This window comes from Aspergillus japonicus (genome assembly GCF_003184785.1).
Source record: "Aspergillus japonicus CBS 114.51 unplaced genomic scaffold BO86scaffold_37, whole genome shotgun sequence".
In the NCBI taxonomy this organism is placed as follows: domain Eukaryota; kingdom Fungi; phylum Ascomycota; class Eurotiomycetes; order Eurotiales; family Aspergillaceae; genus Aspergillus; species Aspergillus japonicus.
The window spans coordinates 77,660-101,590 of NW_020291674.1; the positions used below are offsets into that span (position 1 = coordinate 77,660).

Sequence of the window (23,931 nt, forward strand, 5' to 3'; positions counted from 1 at the left end):
GTTACAAAAGGAGGCTTTGATGGAATGCGATGTTTGCTCCCTTTCTTGGGCGCGGATTAAATATTGCTTACCATCCTTGATACCAGTCTCACGTCAGATTACCCCAGATCCATATGGCCTTTACAATCACAGTCCCTCACCTCGAGGCAACGGATTCAACTCTTAATTGGAATACCCCAAGCCAAGCGCTCACCAACTGTATTGCGTCTGGACTCTGGGAAACATGGCCCTTCGGAAGCTAGCGTATCTTGTCTACACGGTGAGTTGGGCCGACGCTCTGGCCTCCGTACTCGACGCCCCAGGAGCAGCTCTGAAACAAGAGAAAAACAAAACGAGAAAAAAAGCCGGGCGAGCATTTATCTTCAGCCCCAACTGACGAAAATCACTGGATGCTGGAACACGCGGGCTAGTATAATGTCGTGATCGGATATGGACGAACCACATCTTGTAGGGTTAGCCTTTTTCCCCGCCGGTACTGGGGATTTATCCGAATCTCTTAAAATAGTCTATCCGGGTTGATAGTCGGAGATCGGGAGTGATCCCGTGGACACTTCCAGTGGTACAGTACTAGCCTGAGTAATGCCATTATTGGGGCCCAAGGAACGATCGTGGTGAGTGTGAGCTTGAAAAAAGCCGGGGTCTTGTTTTTCACCTTCTCCGCAGATCCTTCCTTCTTATCGGTCTTATCAGAGGCCTACTCTAGATCGAGTCCCTTGTTACGACTTGAAAAAATGGGAGGACAGTGAAACCGTTCCTGTTTGAAGAATACCAAGGCGAAGACATTTCACCACCCCACCTACATATATACCGTACAAATGTACAGTCCCTTACAATATGTATATATATATCTGGCCATCTTTGACTACGAACGGCAGGTTGTTTTTGCTGCTGAAACACAACCTACCAGAGCATTAGACCCGGACATATCAGTGCAGCTGTTGATTTGCCACGGAGCAAACAACTGTGGACAGTGGCGAGTTGCGCCAGTTTCGCTTCAATCGACTTCCAAATGACGGGTGACTTGACTTACCAGTTGCTATATCAGCATTATGAATGCGACAGTCAGGCTGCGGGACGGGAACAAGCGACTCGAACCTTTCCCCTTTCGGGGCGACTGAATAACCACGGCACTCACACAATCGCGACCCACATCGGGTTAAACCGACACGAAAATCCTTCCAGGGTTAGTCCAGACCTCATCGTTCGAAACTACTGCATTGCAGTCTCGAATCATAGACGAGCAGACCGCCCACGAGAACTGTGCTCAACAATGCTGACCACCAGAGTCCCCTGGCAACTTGGAATGAGGGCTATCTCCCCTCACGGGCCAGGGCGGTCAAGTATCGGGCCAATGATGGCGGCAGATCATGACCAGGGCCCTAATGTTCTAATCATGGATATCATGGATATTGGTGCAGGATCCGAAGGACTGTCGAGAAGGGGAGCGAAACGAGGGCCAAATCTGCAGGCTTATCAATCGTCCACGAGTGCCCGTTCATGCAAGTCGGCAAAACAGAAAGAAAATATCATCACACCTTACCCTTTCCTACGCACTATCTTAGAATACGAGATTGGCGTGACCACCACAACCCTCCATTCGACGGCCAAGACTTGCAAAGCCGCAGCGCAATATGGACCCTGAAAATCGGTTGGTTGGGGGAATCGTGGCTAACGGCTGGCTAACCCGGAACGGGTAAGCACTACTACAAGCACTGAGTGTCATATCAACTCGGGCTGACGAGAAGTTTTGTCAGGACAAAGTGGCTATTTGCGAGATAACGGTCTATAAAAAGGGTCTGAGAAGCCCGCGGTGAGTAGGACAGAGCATCACCAGCATTTCCAACTCGATTTTCCTCCTCAGAATCTTCTTGCCTTGCTAGACGTCTCAGAATGGCGTCAACCACCAAGGGCCAAGCCCCATCCTCGACTGGGCAATCCCAATACCAGCCTCCCTCCACTGGCATCTTCAGTGTTATGCCAGCCAGCTGGGTGCCATATGCTGAATTGATGCGTCTGGACCGACCCGCCGGCTTTTTTGCGTTCTACTGGCACTACCTGATCGGGATGAGCTTTGCCGCGGCCATCCTGCCTTCCGTGACCCTCCGTGCCCTAGCGGAGGCAGCAATCTACCAAATCGTCTGGGTGATCATCCTGCGCGGGGCCGTCTGCACCGTGAACGACAACTTCGACCAGGAGTTCGACCGCCAGGTCGCGCGGACCCGCTGGCGGCCCATTGCGCGCGGGGCGGTCTCCACCACGCAGGCCAACCTCTTCGCCGCGGCGCAGGTCGCCATCCTGGCCGTGATGGCCCTGCGGTGTCCGCTGCAGCAAGCCGCGGGGCTGAGCGCCGTGCCGCTCTACGCCAGCCTGACCACGGTGATCCTCAGCGTCTACCCGCTGGGGAAGCGGGTGACCGACATGCCGCAGATGATCCTTGGCGTGGGCTTTGCGGCGGCGATCCCGTTTTCGGCCGCCCTGCTAGGGCTCGACCTCTTCCCCGTTTCACCCTTCAATCTGCACCCGGAGACAGCGGATGCGCGGTTGGCGGCCGCCTCGCTCGGCCTGTGTGTGGCCTCGGGCATCTGGACCGTCATCTTCGATACCGTCTACGCGCACCAGGACCGCGCGGACGACATCAAGGCGGGCGTGCGCTCGCTGGCCGTTCGTCTGGGCGATCACACTAAGCCGGCGCTTGCCGTGCTGGCGGTCGCGCAGATCGGGCTGCTGGTGTTTACGGGCGTGCAGAGCCGGTTCTCGTCGGTGTACTTTGTCGGGTCGTGTGGAGCTGAGGCCCTCGCATTGGCTACTATGCTCGTTGTGGTTGATTTGAGCAAGGCGGCCAGCTGCGCTTGGTGGTTTGGGAAGGGAACGGCTATTGTGGGCGTTATTTTGCTGTCCGGGTTGGTTGGAGAGTACTTGTTGAAGTGAGGTGATGTTTGATTGCTGTCAGGATCGACTCTCAGTCTGGAACATTCGAGTGTTACGAATGTGCTATATGCCTATATTACCTAGAGTGTATGGTCGAAGGGTTATATATGGTTTAGATTGGATAGAATGCGTGCTAGCTACAATATGATGAATTACTGCCCTAATCCTGTATAGAATTGTGCTTATGGAGACTCTGGGTACTAACAGTCGCACCTGGAGTCGAGGTTCGATGCTTTACCTCGGAGTAGAGAACATAGAAAAGCAGGTGTGCTTACCGATCCACACGTACGGCTGTCATCACGTCACAGCGCCAATAAGCGCTAATACTTGATTGCTGTTCCATTCTTTGTCTAAAGCAGGATGATTATCCCTGTCAGGCGAATGTGACAGTGCCCGCGCTAGAAGTAGATCCTTTCACTACGCCCACCTGGCACATCCTGGCTCCTACCCTGTCGGGTTTAGTCTAGAACATGGAGGGTGAACCCTTCTGACCTACAACGCCAGCCCTTCCCCGCTTGGCCAAGGCAATGCGGTCTACTGCGTAGATCTAGATGCGAACTCTTTGCTTAAGGTTTAACGTAGTGGAAAGGGGCGTGGCCTACCGACTCAAACCCCGTCCCCTCCAACCCGCAACCGTCTCCGACACGTCATGTGATCTGGGCTACCCTGTCTCCTCGCCTATGCTTTTTCTGACACAGTCCAGCGAATCTAATGGCTCTGCCTCATGGCCATCATTTATCTTAATCTAAGCATGCGTAACAGCTATAAGTAGATTCAGCCAGTCCTATTCCAGATATTGATATTGATATATAACGTCATCTGGTCGAATAGCGCAGTTGTACTCGCATTCGCAGGGTTCTGCACAGACTTCTCGATACAACAAGTGGGATCCTGAATTCATTTCCAGCGACATTCTAATCGTGAGCAGTGAAAACTCGAGCCATACTGGAACAAAAACAGAAACTTCTGAATGCAGCTTACAACAAGTCAAACGAGTGTAGATAGTTAGAGTATTCGAATATACATGGTGTCCCGGCAGCAAGCTTCCACAGACTGTGAGGGACGAAAAGAAGAACCACCCCGTCGACAACGACCATTCATCCCAGCAACCCCTAAACTCAACCCACCTAGTACGGAATCTGCTTATGGAACCACTCCATCATAAAGGACACCTGAGCCGGGTGCGCCACGGGCACCTTCTCAAACGCATCGCCCAGCTCCATGACCACCTGGGTGCCGTTAGCGCTGTTGGGGCTCCAGTGGGGCAGGGAGCCGCCGGTGTACGAGCCGCCGCGGTTGGGATCGAGGGTCTTGGCGAAATTGGCCCAGTAGGCGGACATCTTCTCCTGGATGGCGTAGTCGGTGGCGTTGAAGGGGTACCGATCCGTGTTGGCGTAGAGTGCGTTGAGGGCGTACATGATCTCGGACTGGTGGAAGGCACCCTGGTCCTGGCCGGGGGGCGCATGGGTCCAGTAATACGTGTAGAATGAGGAGGAGGCGGCCTTATACCACTCGGTGGCATAGGCCCACGAGCCGATCAGCGAGGCGTCCCGCGCCGCCGCGTTCCACGACTCGTCCTGCGTGCCGTTCGTGTCCGGGTAGAGCTTGATGTAGCGGTCGTAGAGGTCGCCGTACTTCAGCGAGGTGTAGTTCTCATACTGCGCGACCGTGTAGTCCGTGCTGGTGGCGGCCCCGGACTCGTCCTTTGTGTTGCCGGTGATGACGGGGACGTCGTTGGCCGGGCCGTTGCGGAGGCTGTCGATGTACTTCTCCGGGAGCACGTAGCCGTCGAGCACTGGCTTGAAGATCAATGGATAGCCCGCGGAGAGGGCGGTGACCCAGTTGATCCACGTGGAGTTCACCCGGTCCTGCGACCCGACGAGAAGATCTTCCATGGACAAGGTGCGCAGCTCGGCGATCGTGGAGACATTGTGGCTTGTAACATAGCTTTCGCCGAAGTAGATGGCGGTGGACATGTTGACATACGACGTGGCGAGGCCAGCGAGGAGGGGATCGTAGGGGTATCGAATGCCCGACTCCGAGATTCCGCCGTGGAAATAGCCCGTGAAGAGAGGGCTGTTCACAGCGTGATACACTTGCGAGGAACCAAAGGACTGGCCAGCGACAATCACGCGATCCGGATCACCGCCGAATTTGGCGATGTTCTTCTGGACCCATTTCAGAACCTCAAGTTGATCGAGGACACCGTAGTTGCCGGAGGTGTTGTATCCCGTTGTGCGCAGACCCTCGGCGTTGAGCTCGGGGTGGGCCAGATACCCAAAGGCATCATCGCGGCGGTTAAAAGTGATAAGGATCACATCTTTCAAGGCCATTCCACCTCCATAGTACCACGGGTTGTCGCTCGTCTCATCAGATCCCTGGTTCCAGACCATGACGGGGAGCTTGGCGTCCGCGGTGCCGGCGTTGGTCCATAAGTTCAAGCTCAGGCAGTCTTCGCTGATGTACGAGGTATCGCCTGTGGGACACGCGGGACCGAAGGCCGTGGCCTGCAGGGTGGTGTTCCAGGGCTCTCTGGGCTGGGGCGGCTTCCAGCGGTTTTGATAGCCGGTGTCGGCGGCGTAGGGGATGCCCAGGAACGCCGTCACATTTGACTCGGAGATGCCAAAGTAGGTTTCCAAAGTGGCGGACTCGTTGAAGTACTTGTATCCCTGGACTGGACCGTAGGTTGTCTGAATGACTTGGTCCCACAGTTGCGCCTGGGCAACTGCAGCACCCAGAGCCACTGAGACCAAGGCCTGTGGAATTAAAGCGGCCATTCGGGAAGACTAGACCGATGATGATGATGATGATGATGATAGAGAAGGAAGGGGAGGTTGCTGAAGGAGTTTGGGGAGGAGGGGTCGAAACAGCTCTTTATATCTTGCTCCCAAGGCAAGATCAAGCTGTAATTCCACCCAGTTGTGCTGCTCAGGTAAGGCTTCGTCGCGAAGTTGCAGGCCAATCAGTTGGGGTTTCGCGTTCAGTGTACCTCGGCTGTCTGACCAGCCGTTCCCTGCATGATCACTGACGATCGTTGCCAAAGCCTGTTAGTGAGTGTCCTGCAAGGTACAGTCTACTAGGCAGAGGTACGTCAACCTTTGATTGCATGCATACGTCGATACCAGTATGAGACCAATGGAGCGCATTTGTCCTGATCCACCAGATAGTGGTTACGCCTCCCCTCGAGGACCGGATCCTTGGCATTGGCCAGGCTTGCAGACTGGCGTAGGTAGGCGAGCTGCTAGAAATGTAGAGACGAGTCTACTGAGCCAAATGACTCAATATACTCATTTCATAAGCATTGGGCCCCAATGGAGGTGATACACACGGCTGTCGTGAAGCGAGGTCCGGGTTCACGATTATCAATGAAAGTCCACAAACTCAACCATATATCCAAGAGTCCCAGGGTTTGGGCTGCGGGTAGTAGCACTTATGTCCATTCTGCACAGTTGACCCTGACGCGAGACGGGGCAAGATCTTGAGGGCTACCGTGCGAACATGCCAGCAATGGCAGGGATTGCTCGGAATTGGATTCCCAATACAGGCACCAGACTCGGTGACCGACGGTAGGGCTCGGGACTAGCAGCCCGACCGGGTACTCCCGTACGAAACCCCTCGGGTTAAGACCATAAATCCGGCGACTAGGGTCTCGCTAAGCCACTTTTGGCTTCAATTCTCAGAACTAAGTCCGCCTTACGACCGCACAGGCCGAGCATACCTGCTAGATAAGATGTTGCAGCTTCTGTCTACATAGCGGACTAGATTCCACCTTTCATTTTCCCATAATTCACCGGCCTACGTAACCCTGGAGGAGCGCCAACGTATTTCGTGCCGTCTGTGATCGCACCTTGCTGGTTCAGGGCAATGCCACCCTGCTCCTGTTCGGAACTCAGGGTCGTCGTCGTCACCTCTAAACACGGTAGAACTTTCTCCCTTAAGTCTCCGAACTACCCCGGTGAGTAGTGCTGGACCCTTCAATGGCCCAGTAGCTTTGGATGTGTGTGTGCCCTGACATTATAGGGCGTTTCCGTCTCCGTGTCTCTGAACACCTGGTTGACCGCCATACAGCCTTACCGAGTGCTTCCACCTTAGTCATAATCCTCCCCCGTATTCGCATTTTCAGATGGCTAATTCAACTATCGCATAGGCAAGACTTCGCCATCGGGCAATAAACACCTCCCTACCGAACTGTGTCAATTGAATGTACCGGACACCGGGGCATACGATACGCCGAGGCCAGTTTGTCACTCATTCTCTGTTTCAAAACCCAAGTCCCAAGCGAGTGAGCCCGGTTCATCGAGCCATTCCAGAGAGGGACGCGCGTCATGCTTTACCCCGTCCACATTCAGTGGCAGTCCTAACCGTATGCAATGATTTACACGAGTCATTAATCTATACATTCGCACTCTAGGCCTTTGAAGGACTAGGTATGGCGATTCACTCGCTATCCCTTCTGTGAGCAGGTCTCGGTGGCGTGCCTTAAACTTTCAGAGGTCGAGTGAGGGTCTCCTCCCGCGCTACTAAATGCCAGGTAGCCTGTTGCGGGGAGCACTAGAATAGCCTTTCTCTCCATGTTGTGCGGTCACGGGCCTCTCGTGACTATGCGGCAGCACCGCGGTGAAAGGGCCCCTGTCAGGCATAGTCATCACAGGCGCCCTTTCGACCTGGCCATTATCCTTCAACACATATACAATGCGAGTACATTATATGCTTCACGATGACAAACCATAGAGGCAGTGGCGGCGGTGGGGAGACGGGTAGATAAGGTTTGTGCACAGCAATTGTCCCTAACCCCGTGTTCGGAAGACATTGGCCCGCAATTTACAGCTACCTGCTTCTCGCAGTCTATGCAGAGTAAGCATCCTCGATATCCATCCAGGCGAAGCTATATCATCTCGAAGGGACGCTGCTCTATCTCGCAGCTTCACCAATCTTAGTATTCTAGTTTCCTTGTGGAATATCGACTAAGGTAGACATACATCAACAACACCTGCTAAATGTTTCTGAGATCACCCTGGGTTCTCTGCATCAGTCCGTTCCTTCTTACTAGACCAAATTCCGCCAACATGTCTCATCAATAACGTACTTTCAGGATATTACAATCAACCGCTATGCCAAGCCTACCCCGAATCAGACCATCTGCACCAAATACATTCCCCGCCTCGGAACAATGCCCAGCTCACAGCACCAGATTCCTCGGCTTAAGCCTCACCATCAACGCGGACTTATCCCACAGCAGATGGCATTCCTGGTCCAGCCAGTCCGACTCCGGATCCTCTAGCTCCATATCAAAATTGAAAATCATGCGGGCGAGGATGATGCGCATCTCGACATATGCCAAGCTGGGAACCCACCGCGTCAATTAGTCACCAGACGGGCAATCGGTGGGGACATACATACTTGCGGCCAATGCAGTTCCGCGGCCCGAAGCTGAACGGCTGCAGCACGTCCCGGTTATCGGTGGCGTAGGGCGGGTCGCCGAGGTGGCGCTCGGGGATGAAGGCATCCGGGTCGGCGAAGTTGGCTGGGGAGTGGTAGGCGGCGTAGTGCGGGACGGAGACAGTCGTCTATAGCAGTGAGTTAGTCCGTCCCAGATCCAACATTCGGTCCTCTCGAATGATGTGTACTGACCCCGCCAGGAACCCAGCCCCCAGCGATGACATCCCCCTGCGCATCCACCACGCGGGGCAGTCCCACCCCCTCGGGCGGAAAGAGGCGCAACCCCTCCGTCAGCACCGCCAGACAGTACTCCAGACGATTGACGGAGTCGAACGTAATCTCCTCCTCGGTGGCAAAAGCAGACCGAACCTCCTGCTGGAGCTTGGCCAGCACGCGGGGACTCTTCAGCAGCATAAAGGTCACGCCAGACAGCAGGGTGGCGGTGGTCTCCGACCCGGCGATGATGAGGGTGCTCGCATTGGTGATCATTTCGGGAACACTGATCCCTTTCTCCGAGTGGCCCTGGTGCTTGAGGATATTGGCGAAGAAGTCCGGGCGCTCGTTGGTCTTGGCCAGCCGGGCCTGCACCTTCTGGGCCGTCAGCTGCACGTGCCACCTCTGCTGCTCGAGGACGCGCGCGGGCGTGATGGCGCGCATAAGGTACCGCGTGCCCGGCAGCCGGCGCGCGACGTTGAGGTACGAGGCCACCTTGACGGAGCTGAAGATCAGCCGCACCCAGTCGTGGTAGGCGCCGTTGCGCAGGCAGTCGAAGGGCTCGCCGAAGGCCAGGTCGCCGATGATGTCGAAGGTGCAGAAGTTGTACCAGGCCACCATGTCCAGCGCGGTGGGGGTGGTCGGGCCGTGGCGGCGCGCGTGCTCGTGCAGCCGCTGCATGAGCAGGTCGACGTAGCCCCGGATGATGGGCTCCTGGCCGCGGAGGGCGCTGTCGGAGAAGGCGTGCGAAAGGAGCCGCCGGAACCGGCTGTGGTCGGCGTCGTTGGACTGGTCGATGCTCGGCACGTTGTTCGCCGTGGGCGGGTACGCGTGCCGGTCTTTGGGCTTCTGGCCGTGGCCCGGCCGCGTGCCGTAGATGGGCTTCCAGGCGTCGCTGCTGATGAAGGAGAGCTCGTTGGGCGCGACGCGGACCACGTGCCCGTATCGCTTGTGCAGGGCGTTCATCTCTTGCGGGGGTCGGCCGCGGAGTGTCATTAGTAGGTATGGGATCCGGGTGGCAGCCATGGACCTGGGACCGGGGTATTTGGCTAGCGGGTGGAAGAACATGTTGTAGAGAACGATGCCAAACAATGATGCAGATATCTGTGAGGGTTTGGTGCTAATTAGAAAGTAGAGGGACTTCCTGCTGAGGGATCTGAAAGCTCACGAGTATAACGAGTAGCCCTAACACGGGTAGCTCCGATAATGGGCCGGAGGGGAGTTTCTGGATCACACCCATTTTACAGAATGTCTGTGACACTTGGGCTAAAATAGAGTAGCTTACAGAAGTGGTCTGCGGAAATCTCTACCGACCAAATATCCCAGAAGCAAGACAGGTCAATTCCGTCCAGTTTATATCAGTCTCCATGATCGAGAACCCCGCACCTGCCCGCCCTCGCTTAGACAATGGTGTCGTATACCCGGGTCCAGTCCTGTACCATAGCAAACTAGAACCTCAGCTCGTCCAGTCAACTGTGTTCTAGATGAAACCCCTAGCCCTCGGTGGGATCAAAAACCTTCAACGTGGACGGGGGATTAATTACTCGTGCAGCCGCACAGACTGTCGATCCCCGTTGCGAAATGTGACAGGCTAACATACAGCGGCTAATTCAACCACACACCGTAGGTGAGCTGTGTACAAACACTCCTCCCAGTAAGGATCAGCATCTTGTGTGATATGATAGCTGATGTATGATTTGCTCGTGTCGACCAGGTCATCTATCAGGGTGTACAGTACCTCGAGTGGGGCGGCTGTGGATCAGCGGGCGGGGTCGCGGCCGAGATTCCCGTATCCGTACCGCCCCCGCTGTCTACCTCACCATGACATGGGGAAGAATAGGTTCAAATCATCTTATCATGTACTTCGACCCTTCCAATACATAGCGTCGATTGAGATAATCAACATTGTGTCTGTTTTCCTAGTCATTTTCTCTCCGTTGGTATTCAGTGAGTCCTCGAAGACTGAGTTGCGAGCTACATCTTATGGACAACTATATATCCTAAACAAGTATCGTGCATTCATTGGGTCTTTTATATATGTATGAGATGCTGCGAGGAAATCTTACCTCATCAAGTCTTTCTCTACAAGATGCTGATCAGCATAGTACTCCTCGGATTGATTCCGGGCGGATCCAGACATATACTGTAAAGGAGAAGAACGAAGGAGATCTTTGAGTGGGATATTCGGCAGCATTACTCCTCCATGGAAAATTGATATCGCAGTTGATACCACAGCTATATGACAAAGCGACTCGTGAGTGTCTTTTGTGGAGCAGTATCTGGTATGTTGCGCTGTAATCCGATGGACTAGATACAGAAGGATGGTAGCTATGAGCCTGAGCCTGATACGATCATTGCTTGATCACATCACCCTGTGATTCTATTGATGATCTGACCAAGCTCAGCGATGAGAAATGAGGAACAACTCTTTCAATCCTTGGTGGTTGAACTACTTAAGTTGTTTGTATGGGTAACTTGCTTCGTGGATTCGCCTCAGATCACGTGACCGGATCACTCAGGAATGCTGGCAGATTATACAGGAACGTACCGTACCCCCTTGATTAATATGAGATGTGAAAGGATTAGAAGAAGCTAATATTGGCTCAGCGCACATGTCTAACATCGAGTTTATATTGTTCAATTGCCTCGGGCCTAGGATCGAAATAGAAAGCAATAACAAAAGGAGACTGCAGGAGAAAGAAATCAAGGGGATTCTCCAAAACGGAAGCTATAATGAAATGAGGTGAAGGTATTTTCAATCACATAAATGTTGACATGTTGAGATCGACCAGGTCTTCGCTGCCTGGTAGTACCAGTGTGAGATGGGAAGAAGATGTTCATCTTACGGCGGGGGTCTCCGATTCCATCTCCATATGCTAGTCGGCCAGGGTGCTCGGGCACAATTCGGATGACCCATGGCCGCGGTCTTCGTGCGAGGGATCGGGCGGTGGTCTGTGGTGGACTGTGGTTCTGAGGAGGGCTGAGACGTTCATCAGCTAGCCAGCCTCTGGAAACACTCAGTCTCCAGGACTCCCACGGAGTCAGTCCGTGGGCCTTGGTGATGATCATGAGCAAAGTGGAAGGCCTTGACATGGTGTTCTCCTTTGGTTCCCCTGGCCGGAATGGAGCTCTCGCCGATTGTGCTGGTATCATGGCTAGCGAAGTCTCCATACCCTGTTCTTTTAGCCCATCAAGGCAGACCAGCTTTGGGTTTTCGTGGTGCGATTGGCATTCTCTGAATCGGTGGATGCTCATACGGAATGAGAACCAGTCCGTATGTTTTGGCGGGAGGGGGGCGGTTGTGATATAGGGCGAAGCTTAGACAGCCCTACGAGGCGAGCAACATAACTCCGACAACGAATGCGGCACACAGAGAAGAGACGTGGATCCGCAGCGATGTCGCCCCACTTTCCTTCGAATCGCTATCCGAGGACGAGGCGACGCCGGTCGCGTTGGGTATGCCCGAGGAGCCCGTGCCGATCTCGAGGATGTGATCCTCGCCAGGGTCGGTGTTCGTCTTGGCGATGGCGACCTCGTTGTTCTCCAGATCATACACCACGTACGCACTGCGCAGGAAGGTATCGCCGAGCACGAACTCTCCGTCGTCGGAGTCTGAGTCCTGAGGCACAATGCCGAAGACGCAGTAGGAGCCCGCATCCAGAAGCAGATCGCCCACAGGCACGGAGAGGTTGAACCCGGAGAACTCGAAGACGACATCGTAGTCCTGGTCCGCGACGTCGCAGTCGACGATCGCGTAGCCGGCCCGCTCAACATACTCGGCGCCCACGGCACTGATCAGATCCTGGGCGGCGGCGGAGGGGAGGTAGGTCAGGGAGGTGCCGCTGTCCAAAACACCGACCACGGGGAAGGCGGTGTTGTTGACGCTGGTGCTCTTGGTGCCCGTGACGTGCACCCCGTTGAGACTGACGGCCAGGGTGTCGTAGACGCCGTTGATCTTCTCGATCGGCAGGGTGTGTAAGCTGCCGGTGTATTTGGCGGTGTTGACGCCACCGAACAGGATCGTGCCTTCTTTGGCGTCCAGATCATCGAGCCAGAGACTGTACGCGGCGGAGTTGATGAAGCCCTGGTTGGCCAGCGCTTTGGGTAGGTTGGCATATACTCCGCCGCCGAATTGCGCGGAGGTCTCTCCGCTGGCATATCCGATGCCCAGAACGCCCTCTACATTCCGGGTCAGTCAGTCGTGCCTAAGGCAGGAAATGGGGATCAACAAGGGGTTTAACTTACGACTGCTGGTGCTGTTGGTAGCGACACCGAACTGAAAATTGGTCAAGGTCACGTTCCCTAATTTGACAGTATCGTTCACATAGTCGCCCGCCGCTTCGCTTCCGTCCACGTATTGAATCACGAAATCATCATTGACCAAGGAGTACGTTGAGGAGGCCGAGGAGTCATAAGTGCCGTAGGAGTTGTTGGAGCTGTCGGATCCAGTACCTGCCGCGTTGACCCAGAGATCGCTACTTCCGGTATCGATGATGACGCTGACGTTTTGTCCGGGGGTGCCCAGCTCGAGGCTGATGATGTAGTCTACCTCCTATAGAATCCTTCTGTCAGTCACTGTCTTCAACCCAGATGCTATCGATGGCAAAGCAACAAGGGGGGAGGTGAGAAGGGCGCCCAACGTACATTATTGCCGATATCGACATCCACAGTCGCTCGTTTGCGTAAAGATCGGATCGCGTTGTGTCTCCGTTGGACATTGTATTGTAAGGTCGCTGGTTGACTGCGTTCGTGCAGGGTAAGCGCCGAAATGGGCTGGATTAAACCGCCGGCCAGCGACAAAAGGAGGGCGAGATTCTTCATGATGGGGATGGAGATGGGCAGCTTGGAAGGGCGGTAACAGTGCGTCGAAGGGAGGGGGCTGGAGGGTAATTATACTGCGACGAGATTTAACATGGCGTCATGTTTCGCCTGACACCACGGTCCACTCAATGGCTTCCGACTAAGCCGCTTGATGAATCTTGAATCTGTTTTTTTCTTTTTTTTGGCTGGAGCCACGCGGCCCCCTCGGAAGTAGGGCGGGCGGTTGTGGTTAGGCAGATGCGATTTGGGATTGACGATGACGCGGCTGTGGCTTTGCCGCCAAACCCGGCTGGGAGGTTCTGCTTTCGGTTCTCTCGGCCTCTAGCCTGAATAGAGGCTTGGTTCGGCCTTCGCGGGAAACCTAATTTCCGCCATGCACTGGAAAGAGAGCGCTGCCTGAGGCAGAAGGATGCTCAGCCACCACCAGCCCAGCCTGCGCCATGCAAGGCTTGGCTTTCCTTTCATCACCTTCAAGGTTGACGGCTGGATTCGTGGACATCGACTTGGCTCCAGCCAATCGCCGTCCCAACCGCTACACTCCGACCTTCGCCCTTCTACACCTCTCATTTCAGCATCAAGCAAGGTTCTACCCAGCTAGATTTAGAACCGACCAGCAATGTCTGACCTGGCATAGACAACACCGAGAGTGCTGTCAATGCTCACATTGATCGAGACGTATGACGTTAATCAATGGCAGATACCCCTTCATTTCCAAGATCCATATTGTTGAATACATATTGCTGACCGTAGCAGTGAAAATCGACTCGGCAAGAAAATAGACAAACTATTGTCACCTACGCAATGCATATCAAGACAATATGACGAATTGTAGTCCGGACCAAGGATGAAACCTGACGTGGTTCCCACGAGCGGGCGAGGGCGAGGAAGGATCACGTGCCGTGATGGGACCTTCCGGGATAGCATCATCTATGGTATCAGACTGACATACCTCCTCCCGAAGCTGGCGGTTCGAATAGCTCTCAGGGAGAAATCAAGGCAAAACAGCTTCGAGAGGGCCTTTTTGAATCCATCAGAAAGAGCCCGCTAACATCGAATCCCATCGTCCAGCCGCGGAGACTTCGAAAGAGGCGACCCCGCGCTTTCCGGCAGTATACAACATCCCCGCAACAGCACCCAAGCCTACGATGTAAAATGCAGCTGGAAATCAACGACCAAAAGGCAGAATGCAAGTGCCTGCGCCCGGCCTGGGTTGAACGCTCGACCTTGAAGCGGCCAAAAAATTAGGTAAGGACATAATGTACATTCTGGGAGACATCAGAGTAGTTCTCCCCTCTGATGTCTCCGAGGATGCGATAGATTCTTCTCTAAAGTGGCTTATAAGCCTGCATTCCTAACCGCTCGCCAGCTTTGTGGGGGACAGCATCAGCTCTGGTACTGTGTAGATGACACAGGAAGCTTTCCCTTGACCTTGCGGTCATTTTGATATGCGACTCTCGAGATTTCAGTAGGGGGGTTGTTGGATGGTGCCGAAAAGGTGCCCCTCCAGGCGTGTTACTGAGGCATGAGCCAGGAGCTCGATGAGGCAGCAAGGCAGCAACAGAGTATGGCACGAAGGCCGCGAGGCACCAAAGCACCTAGGCAGCCCTAGTAGGGCTGGACTACCATTAGACCTTGGATTGGTTCCAGCATCACTACTCGACTTATTGTGTATCATTCGTAAGTCGCATGGTGATGGTCAAGGGGAAAAGAGTTAACACTCGAGTGATTACTAGGTAGTGAAGGGGGCAACGCTTACTAGAACTCACACATCAACAGGTGCATATTGTTCCCTAAGAGCATCATTCAACACCGAGCAAGTACAGCTATTTCATAACCAGTGAGAGCAGTTCCCTTGTTTGGGATCTAGCAAACTCGAAATCCCCGCCCCCTATTGTTACTCTGAATGTGGGTGGAGGTGGGGATCTACTGTTCATCTTCCGAGGTGGGGTCAAGCGCCTATCCCGTACTATCAGCTAACAACTTCTCCTGCAACCAATCATAGTTAACTGTCTTATGATGATCAACTCTCTTCTACGGGCGCTTTGCGCGCCAAAGAAACTCAGTCACATGACGGAGCATCTGGGTCAAGGACATCTAAATCCTACTTTCGAGCAGCTGGTCGCGGGCTCTGTCGGCCAAGTCTCTGTGTTCTGCATGGTTCCCCATCTGACCTTACGAGGGATGTGACACTGACGGTGGTTGCGACGCATTTAAGCAACTGCAAGTCGAGCGACTGCAAGTAAAGTACATATGATTCTCACCCCCCAATGCGCGGGTTTCATACCATTCCTGGGGATAAGGCCATGCATGCGCCAAGCACAAGCTATAGATCGGCCCTGTCTCCGGTAGAGAGTAGCTGGTTCAAGAAGCTCGTTTTGCCAGAGCTTTGAGCTTCATTCAGGGCTCTCGCATGCTCATGTGATTTAACACCAAGGCTGGTGAATCGAATCGATACATTAATATGCACTTCTGTCTATTACCCCTCTAGGGATGTAGAATATATGCTGTCCATTAGTGGTGAAATCAAATATATTGCAGAACCTCAATACGCGCCCAGGCGACACTTGCTAATGCGCCCACTTAAAACCACTCTTGACAAATGTGTTCCCCGCCGTCGCTCGACCGAATACCTCAGACGTACCCAACTCAACCCCCTCACTCCCTCTCAAGCAGTTTTGTTTTCGCACGCAGAGAAATGGCAAAGAACAGCAGCGCCTGGGTGATTGGCTGCGAAGGCAGTCGGAAACTTCCTGCCGAGCTCCCTGACCTCTGCCTTGGCGCCTATACCCGCCAGTTGCCGCTGCAGGGCTTTTTGAGAACCGATCATGACATCTGGAAGGGTGTTCTCGTTGAAAGAAGTGAAGATTGCGACCAAGAAGATCTATATTTGAGCTAGAAAAGGGTTGGACGGTTCGATGCGATGGTCTTTTAGGGTCTCGGGAAAGCTGAGGATGGTCGGTAGAGCCCAACCAAGCGGACGCAGGGACATAGGGAAAACCGATATGCGAATTGATCGAACAATGCCTCTGCAAACATGCAACCTTTGTCGGCTTGCGTCATCTTGTTCTTTTCGACGTCCTCGCAAATTGCGACCATCGCGTCCTAGTTCTGACCCAAATCTGCCACCGTCGAGAGGGCTGCCGGTCTTTAAGAGGCTTGTGCGGGACCTCGACCAGTAACACCAAGGCAATTTTCCTCCACAAGTTTGGAACAGCAATCTTTTGTCTCCCCGCCTTCAATCGCACCTCATCGGACCTCGGAATATGCGCAGCTGCGCTGGCAGCTTTGGGTATAGTTGGGGAACCATAAACGGTGTGGCCGCCAGATTTCAAGACATATGACTCAACTCGAGAGATCAGATAATTTACAGAGGCGTTCAATCAGAGTTCGGGTGAAACATGAGCCCGGCAGAATGCCCTAGGAATCGAATCGAAGCAATTGTCCTGCGATGGTAGTATGCCCTGTGAGACTAGGGACCGGCCAAATGGCAGGACTAACGACGACAACCAATTGGTGATATCTATAACCATACCAGCCCATTCCGACAGGCCGACTATCGTTAAAATGCTAACAGTCCACCGAGACAGCCGCATACAAAACAGCATGGCACTGAAGATCCGTCACGTTGTAGGAGCTTCCTTCGCAATTGGACCCGCTCCACGTTTCCACCACGCAGCCACTGCGTCAACCAATGATGTTAGCATATGTGCACATATTGGCGGAGAGAAAGCAGCAACAGGGGTCATATCGAAGAAGACGCACCTGTTCTGAGTCACCTGAAGCGAGGTTTTATCGGACGAAACCGCCATGCAGGTAGAGACATTGCTGCGCGTCACGGCAAAGACATCCTCATCGCCGCCACAGGTATCGTTGGCATACATCTTCACCACGGCAGGGTAGGCGCTGTTCTGTGTTGGAGCGGTAATGACAGAGGCCTCAGTCGTGGAACTGGATTGGGTGGTCGTTGTTGTCGTTGCTGTCGTTGTCGTCGTTGCTGCCGTTGTTTGTGCGGACATCGTCGTGTGAGTTGTACTCGCTACGGTCGTAGTCGATGTAGACGACTGATGGCTGCTTGCAACATCTTTGTTCTCAGTGTGTGTCTTGTGCCGACTGCTAACCACGCCTCCCACCACGGCCGCCACTATGACGACCACCAAGACGACTAGGCCGCCCAGCAACCAGCGTCGTCTGATTCCGCATATCTGGCCCCTCGCTGTGTGTTCGACTAACGCCTGCTGCTGCTCTTTCTGGGCGGCCAACTCCGCATCGACCACGAAAAGTGGTGGTGTCTTCGACTCGGGAGTCGGTATGAAGTGACCATGGCTGTATGATGTGACCTCCGGCTGACTGTGAGGGTCGTCTTCGATATACGCCCGCTCCTATTGACCGCGCGATTTGTAAGGGACTGTCTAGTACGCAGCATCTCGTATACAACGAGTTCTGAAAATTAGCAGAATGCGTACCATTGGTAAGTCGAGTCCTCGTGTGTTAGAGCTGGATCACAGGTCTTGACAGAGAGGGATAAAAAATGAGTCGGGGTTTGTCACAGGAAAGCAAGATATACAACAGAGAAAGGAAAGAGGGAAGCAAGAAAAGCAGGAAGGAGAGAAAGAAAAGAAAGCTGCAAGCGGGATGAGCAGAGCCGCGCCTCTGTACAGGACATTGCGACCGTTGTCTAGCGAGAGCAACCACGAACCTGAAAGTGGAGCAGGGAGCTCAGAAACTGCTAACAAATGAGTGTCTCGAACAAAGCTCGTGGGTGAAGAAGGGTGCACGGAAACGTGCGATGATATGCGCCACGGGGTTATTGCCCCTACCTTTCAGCCTTTGAACCAGTGACATGTGCTGGAGAGAGTGTTTTGGCCCCCAGTTAATAAAAGCTGATGGATTAGTCTGGCCTAGGTAGTGGATACTGATGTCGCGAGTCGATACCCCAATTTACCTAGTTTGCTGGTGGAATTCACTCGATTATGACTCTATCACCCAACTAGGTTAAGAAACCTCACCGTCCAGAGCTATAGTTGTGTGGTTATTATTGATACCAAGTCATAAATTGCCTAGCCTCTGGCTGAGTAGGACCCACTTATCCACACTGCGAACCAGTCACCTTCCATATCTTCCCCGACGAAGCTGCATCCCTAGAAGCCAATGTGGATTAAGCATCGATGAAGTCGGACCAGGGCGGAAAGCAGCGAGGATATTCAGTCACAAAGCCCAAGCACGCCAAAACCCTTGGCTAATCGTATCTCCAAATGTTTCAATAATAAGGATGGTTTCGTGTCACTGCTGTCGCAATACCAACATGTGTTTGCGGAATTCCGAAGTCCTGAAACAATCTACTTGAAATATATATCTCGCCAACAATGTAAACCATATGTGACCTGCCCATTGAGTCATTATAGTTCGTTCAATCTAGAGCAATCATTTAATCCTTCAGTAAACAGAAGAAACCGAGGCTGAGAGCCCAATTACTCTACGTCAACAGAGCAAGATGTCGGAGCTACTTTGCTATTGGTCGTCCTAGTCAGAATTCTCTCTCCTACACCATCTCTCTCACCCATAAACACATACATAAGCATCAGTTCTCGTTCCTCACTCCTCTACCTCGTCAAATACCATCAACACATCACTACCCCGTATCCTACATTGCTTAACGCCCATACTCCAACGCCAAACTCTGGATCAACCGAATCCCCTCCTTCCGCCAGTCATCCCGCTCCACAAAGGTAGTCACATTCGCATCCCAGACCACAATCACCGGCGCGTCAACGCGATAAACAGGCCACTGCACCCCGTCCCGGGTGGCGTTGCGCCCGCGTCCTAGCCAGGCATTGGGATCGAGACTTGTGACGAAGCTTGCCCACGAGCCGGCCATTAGATAGCTGAGCTCGGTGTAGCTGGCCGGCATCCTCGCAAAGGGACTTGGGTCATAGCCTTCGCCGGCAAGGTTGTTGAAGATGAAGGCCACGTCGGAGAAGTGCTCCACGCCGACCTCCCACGCGAGACCCGCCGGCTTGGTGTTGAACCGGTAGCAGTACGCGGGGATCCCGCGGGCGGCCCAGACCTCGCAGGTGCGCCGTCGCGAGGCGATGAAGACCTGGTCGCCGTAGTAGGCGGCTGTCTGCCGGAAGCTGGCGCCGTAAGGCTGCGGGAAGGTGATGTTGGTGCCGCCCAGCTCCTTGGGGGAGGGGATGCCGAAGGTCGTTGTGTTGGGGTAGAGGGTGAGCAGGCGGGTGGCGATGGTGTTGTTCAGAGCTAGTTGGTAGCTGGATGTTGCTGGATCATAGGATTCGTTGGTTTAGCAAGCGCCCTACCCTTTTCCTTCTCTAGAGGCGACGGAATAACATACCGGTCATCCAGCCCCGCAACTCGAGAGAGGTATTGACAGGCTTCGGACACTGCGTCGTGCCCTCGTCGGTCGTCGTGCCGGCAATGATCGGCACGTGCACGAAGGCACCATCTTCCAGCTGTTGGCTGGGGTAGCGGGCCACAAAATCACCGTCGACGGTGGGTTCCCACCCGGTGTTGTACGTAGTGGTATTGAGAATGTTGTTCAAGGTGGCAAAGGGGAGGTCGCGCAGACAGTCCAGTTTGGTGGAGTTCTGGTGGCTGCTGCAGCCGGCGGCTGCGACAATCCCATCGAACCTTTCTTGATACTCGGAGGTCAGGTTCAACGGCCCTTGCGGAATGACTGGGCCAGACTCCATGATCCCTGCCCGGAACAGCTCGTCGTCCCGCCCATTGAATGCGCGAAGATGGTAGCCCACGCTCTCCGACCCCGCGCTTTGTCCGTAGATAGTGATCTTGTCGGGATCGCCTGAATTATGGAATGTCTTGTGAGATGATTTGCATACGTTTGCCAAAAAACCCGGAGGGATGGTAAAAGGTCACGAACCTCCAAATCCTGCGATGTTCTCCTTGATCCAATGCAGAGCCAGTCGCTGGTCCTTGAGACCGAGGTTCAACGCCCCGCTGGCAGCCACCTCGTCGCCGTTCAGAAAACCGAAGGGCCCCAGACGGTAAGCAATACTCACTCCGATGATTGGTTGATCGATTATGACGGAGTTATTGACAATGAAGGTCAGGTTGTATCGCTTGTCGGGAGTGCCTCCTTCTTTGAAGCCGCCACCTGCAGGACGTATGTGGTCAGAATCCAGAAGAACGCTGCTATATGACTGCCAAAGGATATGAAAAAAAAAAAAAAAAAAAAAAAAAAAGGCCAAAAGGCCGCATGATAATACAAAGTCAAAGAAGGAAGAGAAAGCAGAAAAAGTAAGAAAAGTCAAAATGGGATGAGGCCGAACTTGAAGAAAACTGATTAACTCACCATGAATCCATACCAACACTGGCAGACTTCCATTCTTGTAGCCAGAGGGCCGAATCACATTCAGATAGAGACAATCCTCGCTCTGGAGGTACCCTTTCTGATCCCCACCGTAGCCAATACACTCCTACAAGGATCGTCACCTCAGAACGAAATGCCATAACACAAACCAGAGGGGGTTACTCACAAAGGCATACTTGGTCGCAGGGCGGGCTCCCGTCCACAAGGCATTCAAGGACTCCGGATTGGCAAATCGTCGATCCTCCAACGGCGGACGCGCAAAAGGGATTCCCAGAAAAAGGTCCTGCTGATACTCGGAAAGATACTGACCCCGATATGTCCCGTTCAAGGTCTTTGCAGTGGGATAATCGGCCTGTACCGCACGTGAGGTGATTTGAGTTGAGCTACAAAGTCCTGCACACAACACGATACAGATGAGCGACCACATTGCTGCCTGGCCGCCCGGTAATGACTTTTTGCTTGGAGACCTTTTCCAGATTATGACTCCAAGACTGCTGGACGATTCTTATGTCTTTTATAGGTCAACGAGGCGTGTCCAGCTTTGATCTTGCGGAGTCTATTCCATGGAGACCCCATGGGGTAGCCGTGGGGTATCCCTCCCTCTGTTGAACAGCATTCCATTCTATTCTTTCTTAATTCCCTCACCAAATATACGGGTCGCAAATGAAGGCCCATGAATGTGTCATGACGAGGATGGCATAACCGATGGTACCAGAAACCCGTCTGGGGTAATGCGGGGTGTTCAGAGCACTCCTTGTGGGGTTGCGGGAATAGCAGAAGTGGGATTACCCCGCGTGGTGTCTCTAGCGATCGGACATGTCCGACATCAATCTCGGAGTGAGAGGATAGTGCTTGATTTGAGCTAAAAGCACACTGAATTAGTGGTAGGCAGTTTCCCGTTGTGCCCGACACTCGGGGTTTGGGCTGCTTTAGCTTACCTGGTCTGAAATCAAGCATGCCTCGGGCGAGAAGCGTCAGTCCCAGCGGGTTGATCAAGGTTTGGCGCAGCCCTAGTCTCCCCGTTTTGGTGGTCCTTTGCGAGACATACTTGATCTATCAGAGGAGATCCGTTCAGGTGGGCAAATATGACGACCAGTCCTCCGTTGATAATGATACAAATGCTTCCAGGCACTGTTACTGTCTCCGTACCTGATGACAACCAATTCAGCCACCATCGTTATTTTCTTGCTACAAGCTTACCAGGAATTGGCTACACCTTTGCGCAGTTGCGTTCCCCGGATCAAGAAGGAAAGAGACGAAACGGACAATGCTGCAGCTCATAGCATTGGCCTACTTCCTTGTAGGCTCAGTCATGGCGACCCGTCTCCCAACCGGCACGACCCTCAATGGAACCTACACCGGGGTATACTCGACCTCATTCGAGCAAGACTTCTTCCTTGGAATCCCATACCTACAAGCCCCCGTCGATGACCGACGCTTCCACCCGGCCGATAGCCTCACGAGCAGTTGGAATGGCACGCGCAATGCGACCGCCTACGCCCCCTCCTGTGTGGGATACGGTCCCTCCGACCACCCCGACGACATGTCCGAGGACTGCCTGTACCTCAACATCGTGCGACCGCACCATCACACGAGCACGACCACCGACCTCCTCCCCGTGGTAATCTACTTCCACGGCGGCGGCTTCTCAGGCGGCAGCGCGCGCGACGGACGCTACAACCTCAGTTCCTTCGTTGCGCGATCTGTTCAACAAGAACAGCCTGTCATAGCCGTCAGCTTTAACTACCGACTGAGCGCCTGGGGGTTCCTGTACAGCAACCAGATCCGAGACACGGGGGCAACCAACGTGGGCCTCCGGGACCAGCGCTATGCCTTGCAGTGGGTGCAGGAGAATATCGCCGGGTTTGGAGGCGATCCCCAGCAGGTCACCGTCTGGGGCCAGGGGGCTGGGGCATCTAGCGTGGGCTTCCAGCTCACGGCGTACGCGGGGCGTGATGACGGGCTGTTGCGCGGCGCCATCCTGCAGAGCGGGAACCCCGTGCCCGCCCGCGGACTCAACGGCACCCAGTACTTCCAGCCCCTGTACGATGCCCTGACCCAGCAGGTGTATCCCTCCTCCACATTCGCACTGGAGTATGAGATGGTCCCTGGGAAAGACACCTGCTGGGTCAGCCCGGATCGCATGGCGTGTCTGCGGACGGTGCCCTTTGCGGAGATGAACGCTGCTATCAATGCCACGAGCCCTCACGGCTGGTTTCCTGTGATCGATGGGGACATCGTCTCCGAGCAGCCGAGTCGCTCGCTGTATACGCGCAAATTTGTCCCCGTGCCAATCATCCTCGGGGCCGCGACGGACGAAGGAACCGCGCAGATGCCAGCTGAAGTGGAGATTGTGACAGACGAGGATTTTGCGGATATGGTCGCCAGTAAGATTCCCTGCTTAGCATTGGTGAACTGGATAGTTTCTGTGTAGTTCGAGTTGGCTAACGGGGCATACCTAGACCCGCAATCGTATGGCGTTGCTCCTGGGATCGCCCTGCCACAAGTACTAGTCGACCAGATCACCGCTGCGTACGCCAACGTCTCGTCAGTACCGGTTGTGAAAGCGCAGCTGTATCAAGGTGATGCGGCGGTGATCGCCAACCGACGCCAGGCGTGTGCTACCTGGTCCCGCAACAATGTTACGTCGTATTGCTATCGCTGGAATGTCGCCCTGGATGCGGCACAGCGCAACGCACAGCACGGCGACGAGCTTCCCTTCGTCTTCGACAATACGCGCGGCACGGGCTACGAACACAACCCACTGAGCACTGAGTCCCTTGCGGAGCTAGCAGCCCAAGTAAGCGGCAGTTGGGTCAGCTTTGTCGCGACTTTGAACCCGAACGCCTGGAAGACGGCCACTAATAGCAGCGTGGTTGCAACCTCGATAACCAGCAAGGGAGGCATTCCGATCTGGCCGCGATACGGTGCCCCGCACCAGTACGCACTGGTCTTCCAGGCCAACGGGACGAGTTACGTCGAGGAGGATACCTGGAGAGCGACCCCGATTCGGCTAATCAATGGGCCACCGTCGGGAATTGCAGTGGCGTATCAACGATAGATGGGGAAAGAGTACGGAGGGGAGAGGGTGAGACTTGAGATAGGCTCATTGCAGCAGGCACAGGCTCAGGTACTATCTGTATGTGGAGTGTATCTGTGTGTGTATTCTGCATCGATGCGGTGTG

General features: G+C 54.1%; 7 protein-coding genes across 7 annotated transcripts; 2 read left to right on the forward strand and 5 right to left on the reverse strand.

Annotated features, from left to right (window-relative positions):
* Positions 1-1,890: 1,890 nt before the first annotated feature.
* BO86DRAFT_433773 (4-hydroxybenzoate octaprenyltransferase) lies at positions 1,891-2,928 on the forward strand (the record flags this gene model as incomplete). The annotated part of the gene is made up of 1 exon (XM_025675867.1): positions 1,891-2,928. The coding sequence occupies one exon, from the start codon at positions 1,891-1,893 to the stop codon at positions 2,926-2,928; it is 1,038 nt and encodes a 345-aa protein (XP_025526021.1).
* Positions 2,929-4,055: 1,127 nt separating this feature from the next.
* BO86DRAFT_433774 (carboxylesterase/lipase family protein) lies at positions 4,056-5,705 on the reverse strand (the record flags this gene model as incomplete). The annotated part of the gene is made up of 1 exon (XM_025675868.1): positions 4,056-5,705. The coding sequence occupies one exon, from the start codon at positions 5,703-5,705 to the stop codon at positions 4,056-4,058; it is 1,650 nt and encodes a 549-aa protein (XP_025526022.1).
* Positions 5,706-8,107: 2,402 nt separating this feature from the next.
* BO86DRAFT_433775 (cytochrome P450) lies at positions 8,108-9,735 on the reverse strand (the record flags this gene model as incomplete). The annotated part of the gene is made up of 3 exons (XM_025675869.1): positions 8,108-8,270; positions 8,329-8,495; positions 8,560-9,735. Coding segments are annotated over 3 exons (1,506 nt in total), but the record flags the coding sequence as incomplete, so codon positions are not given.
* Positions 9,736-11,283: 1,548 nt separating this feature from the next.
* BO86DRAFT_401126 (uncharacterized protein) lies at positions 11,284-11,673 on the reverse strand (the record flags this gene model as incomplete). The annotated part of the gene is made up of 1 exon (XM_025673755.1): positions 11,284-11,673. One exon carries the CDS (start codon positions 11,671-11,673, stop codon positions 11,284-11,286), a length of 390 nt encoding a protein of 129 aa, XP_025526024.1.
* A 226-nt stretch (positions 11,674-11,899) lies between these two features.
* Positions 11,900-13,623, reverse strand: BO86DRAFT_133027 (pepsin-like aspartic protease). Its single transcript, XM_025666119.1, has 3 exons — positions 13,225-13,623; positions 12,826-13,132; positions 11,900-12,759 (listed from the first exon to the last, which is right to left on the reverse strand). Exons 1-3 carry the CDS (start codon positions 13,399-13,401, stop codon positions 11,909-11,911), a joined length of 1,335 nt encoding a protein of 444 aa, XP_025526025.1. The 5' UTR covers positions 13,402-13,623; the 3' UTR covers positions 11,900-11,908.
* Positions 13,624-19,051: 5,428 nt separating this feature from the next.
* On the reverse strand, positions 19,052-21,173 carry BO86DRAFT_420259 (alpha/beta-hydrolase; the record flags this gene model as incomplete). Its single annotated transcript, XM_025675189.1, has 6 exons — positions 19,052-19,656; positions 19,751-20,218; positions 20,297-20,530; positions 20,729-20,852; positions 20,913-21,098; positions 21,153-21,173. The coding sequence occupies 6 exons, from the start codon at positions 21,171-21,173 to the stop codon at positions 19,052-19,054; spliced, it is 1,638 nt and encodes a 545-aa protein (XP_025526026.1).
* An 885-nt stretch (positions 21,174-22,058) lies between these two features.
* On the forward strand, positions 22,059-23,807 carry BO86DRAFT_316940 (carboxylesterase; the record flags this gene model as incomplete). Its single annotated transcript, XM_025668149.1, has 3 exons — positions 22,059-22,840; positions 22,880-23,133; positions 23,209-23,807. 3 exons carry the CDS (start codon positions 22,059-22,061, stop codon positions 23,805-23,807), a joined length of 1,635 nt encoding a protein of 544 aa, XP_025526027.1.
* Between the last annotated feature and the right edge of the window lie 124 nt (positions 23,808-23,931).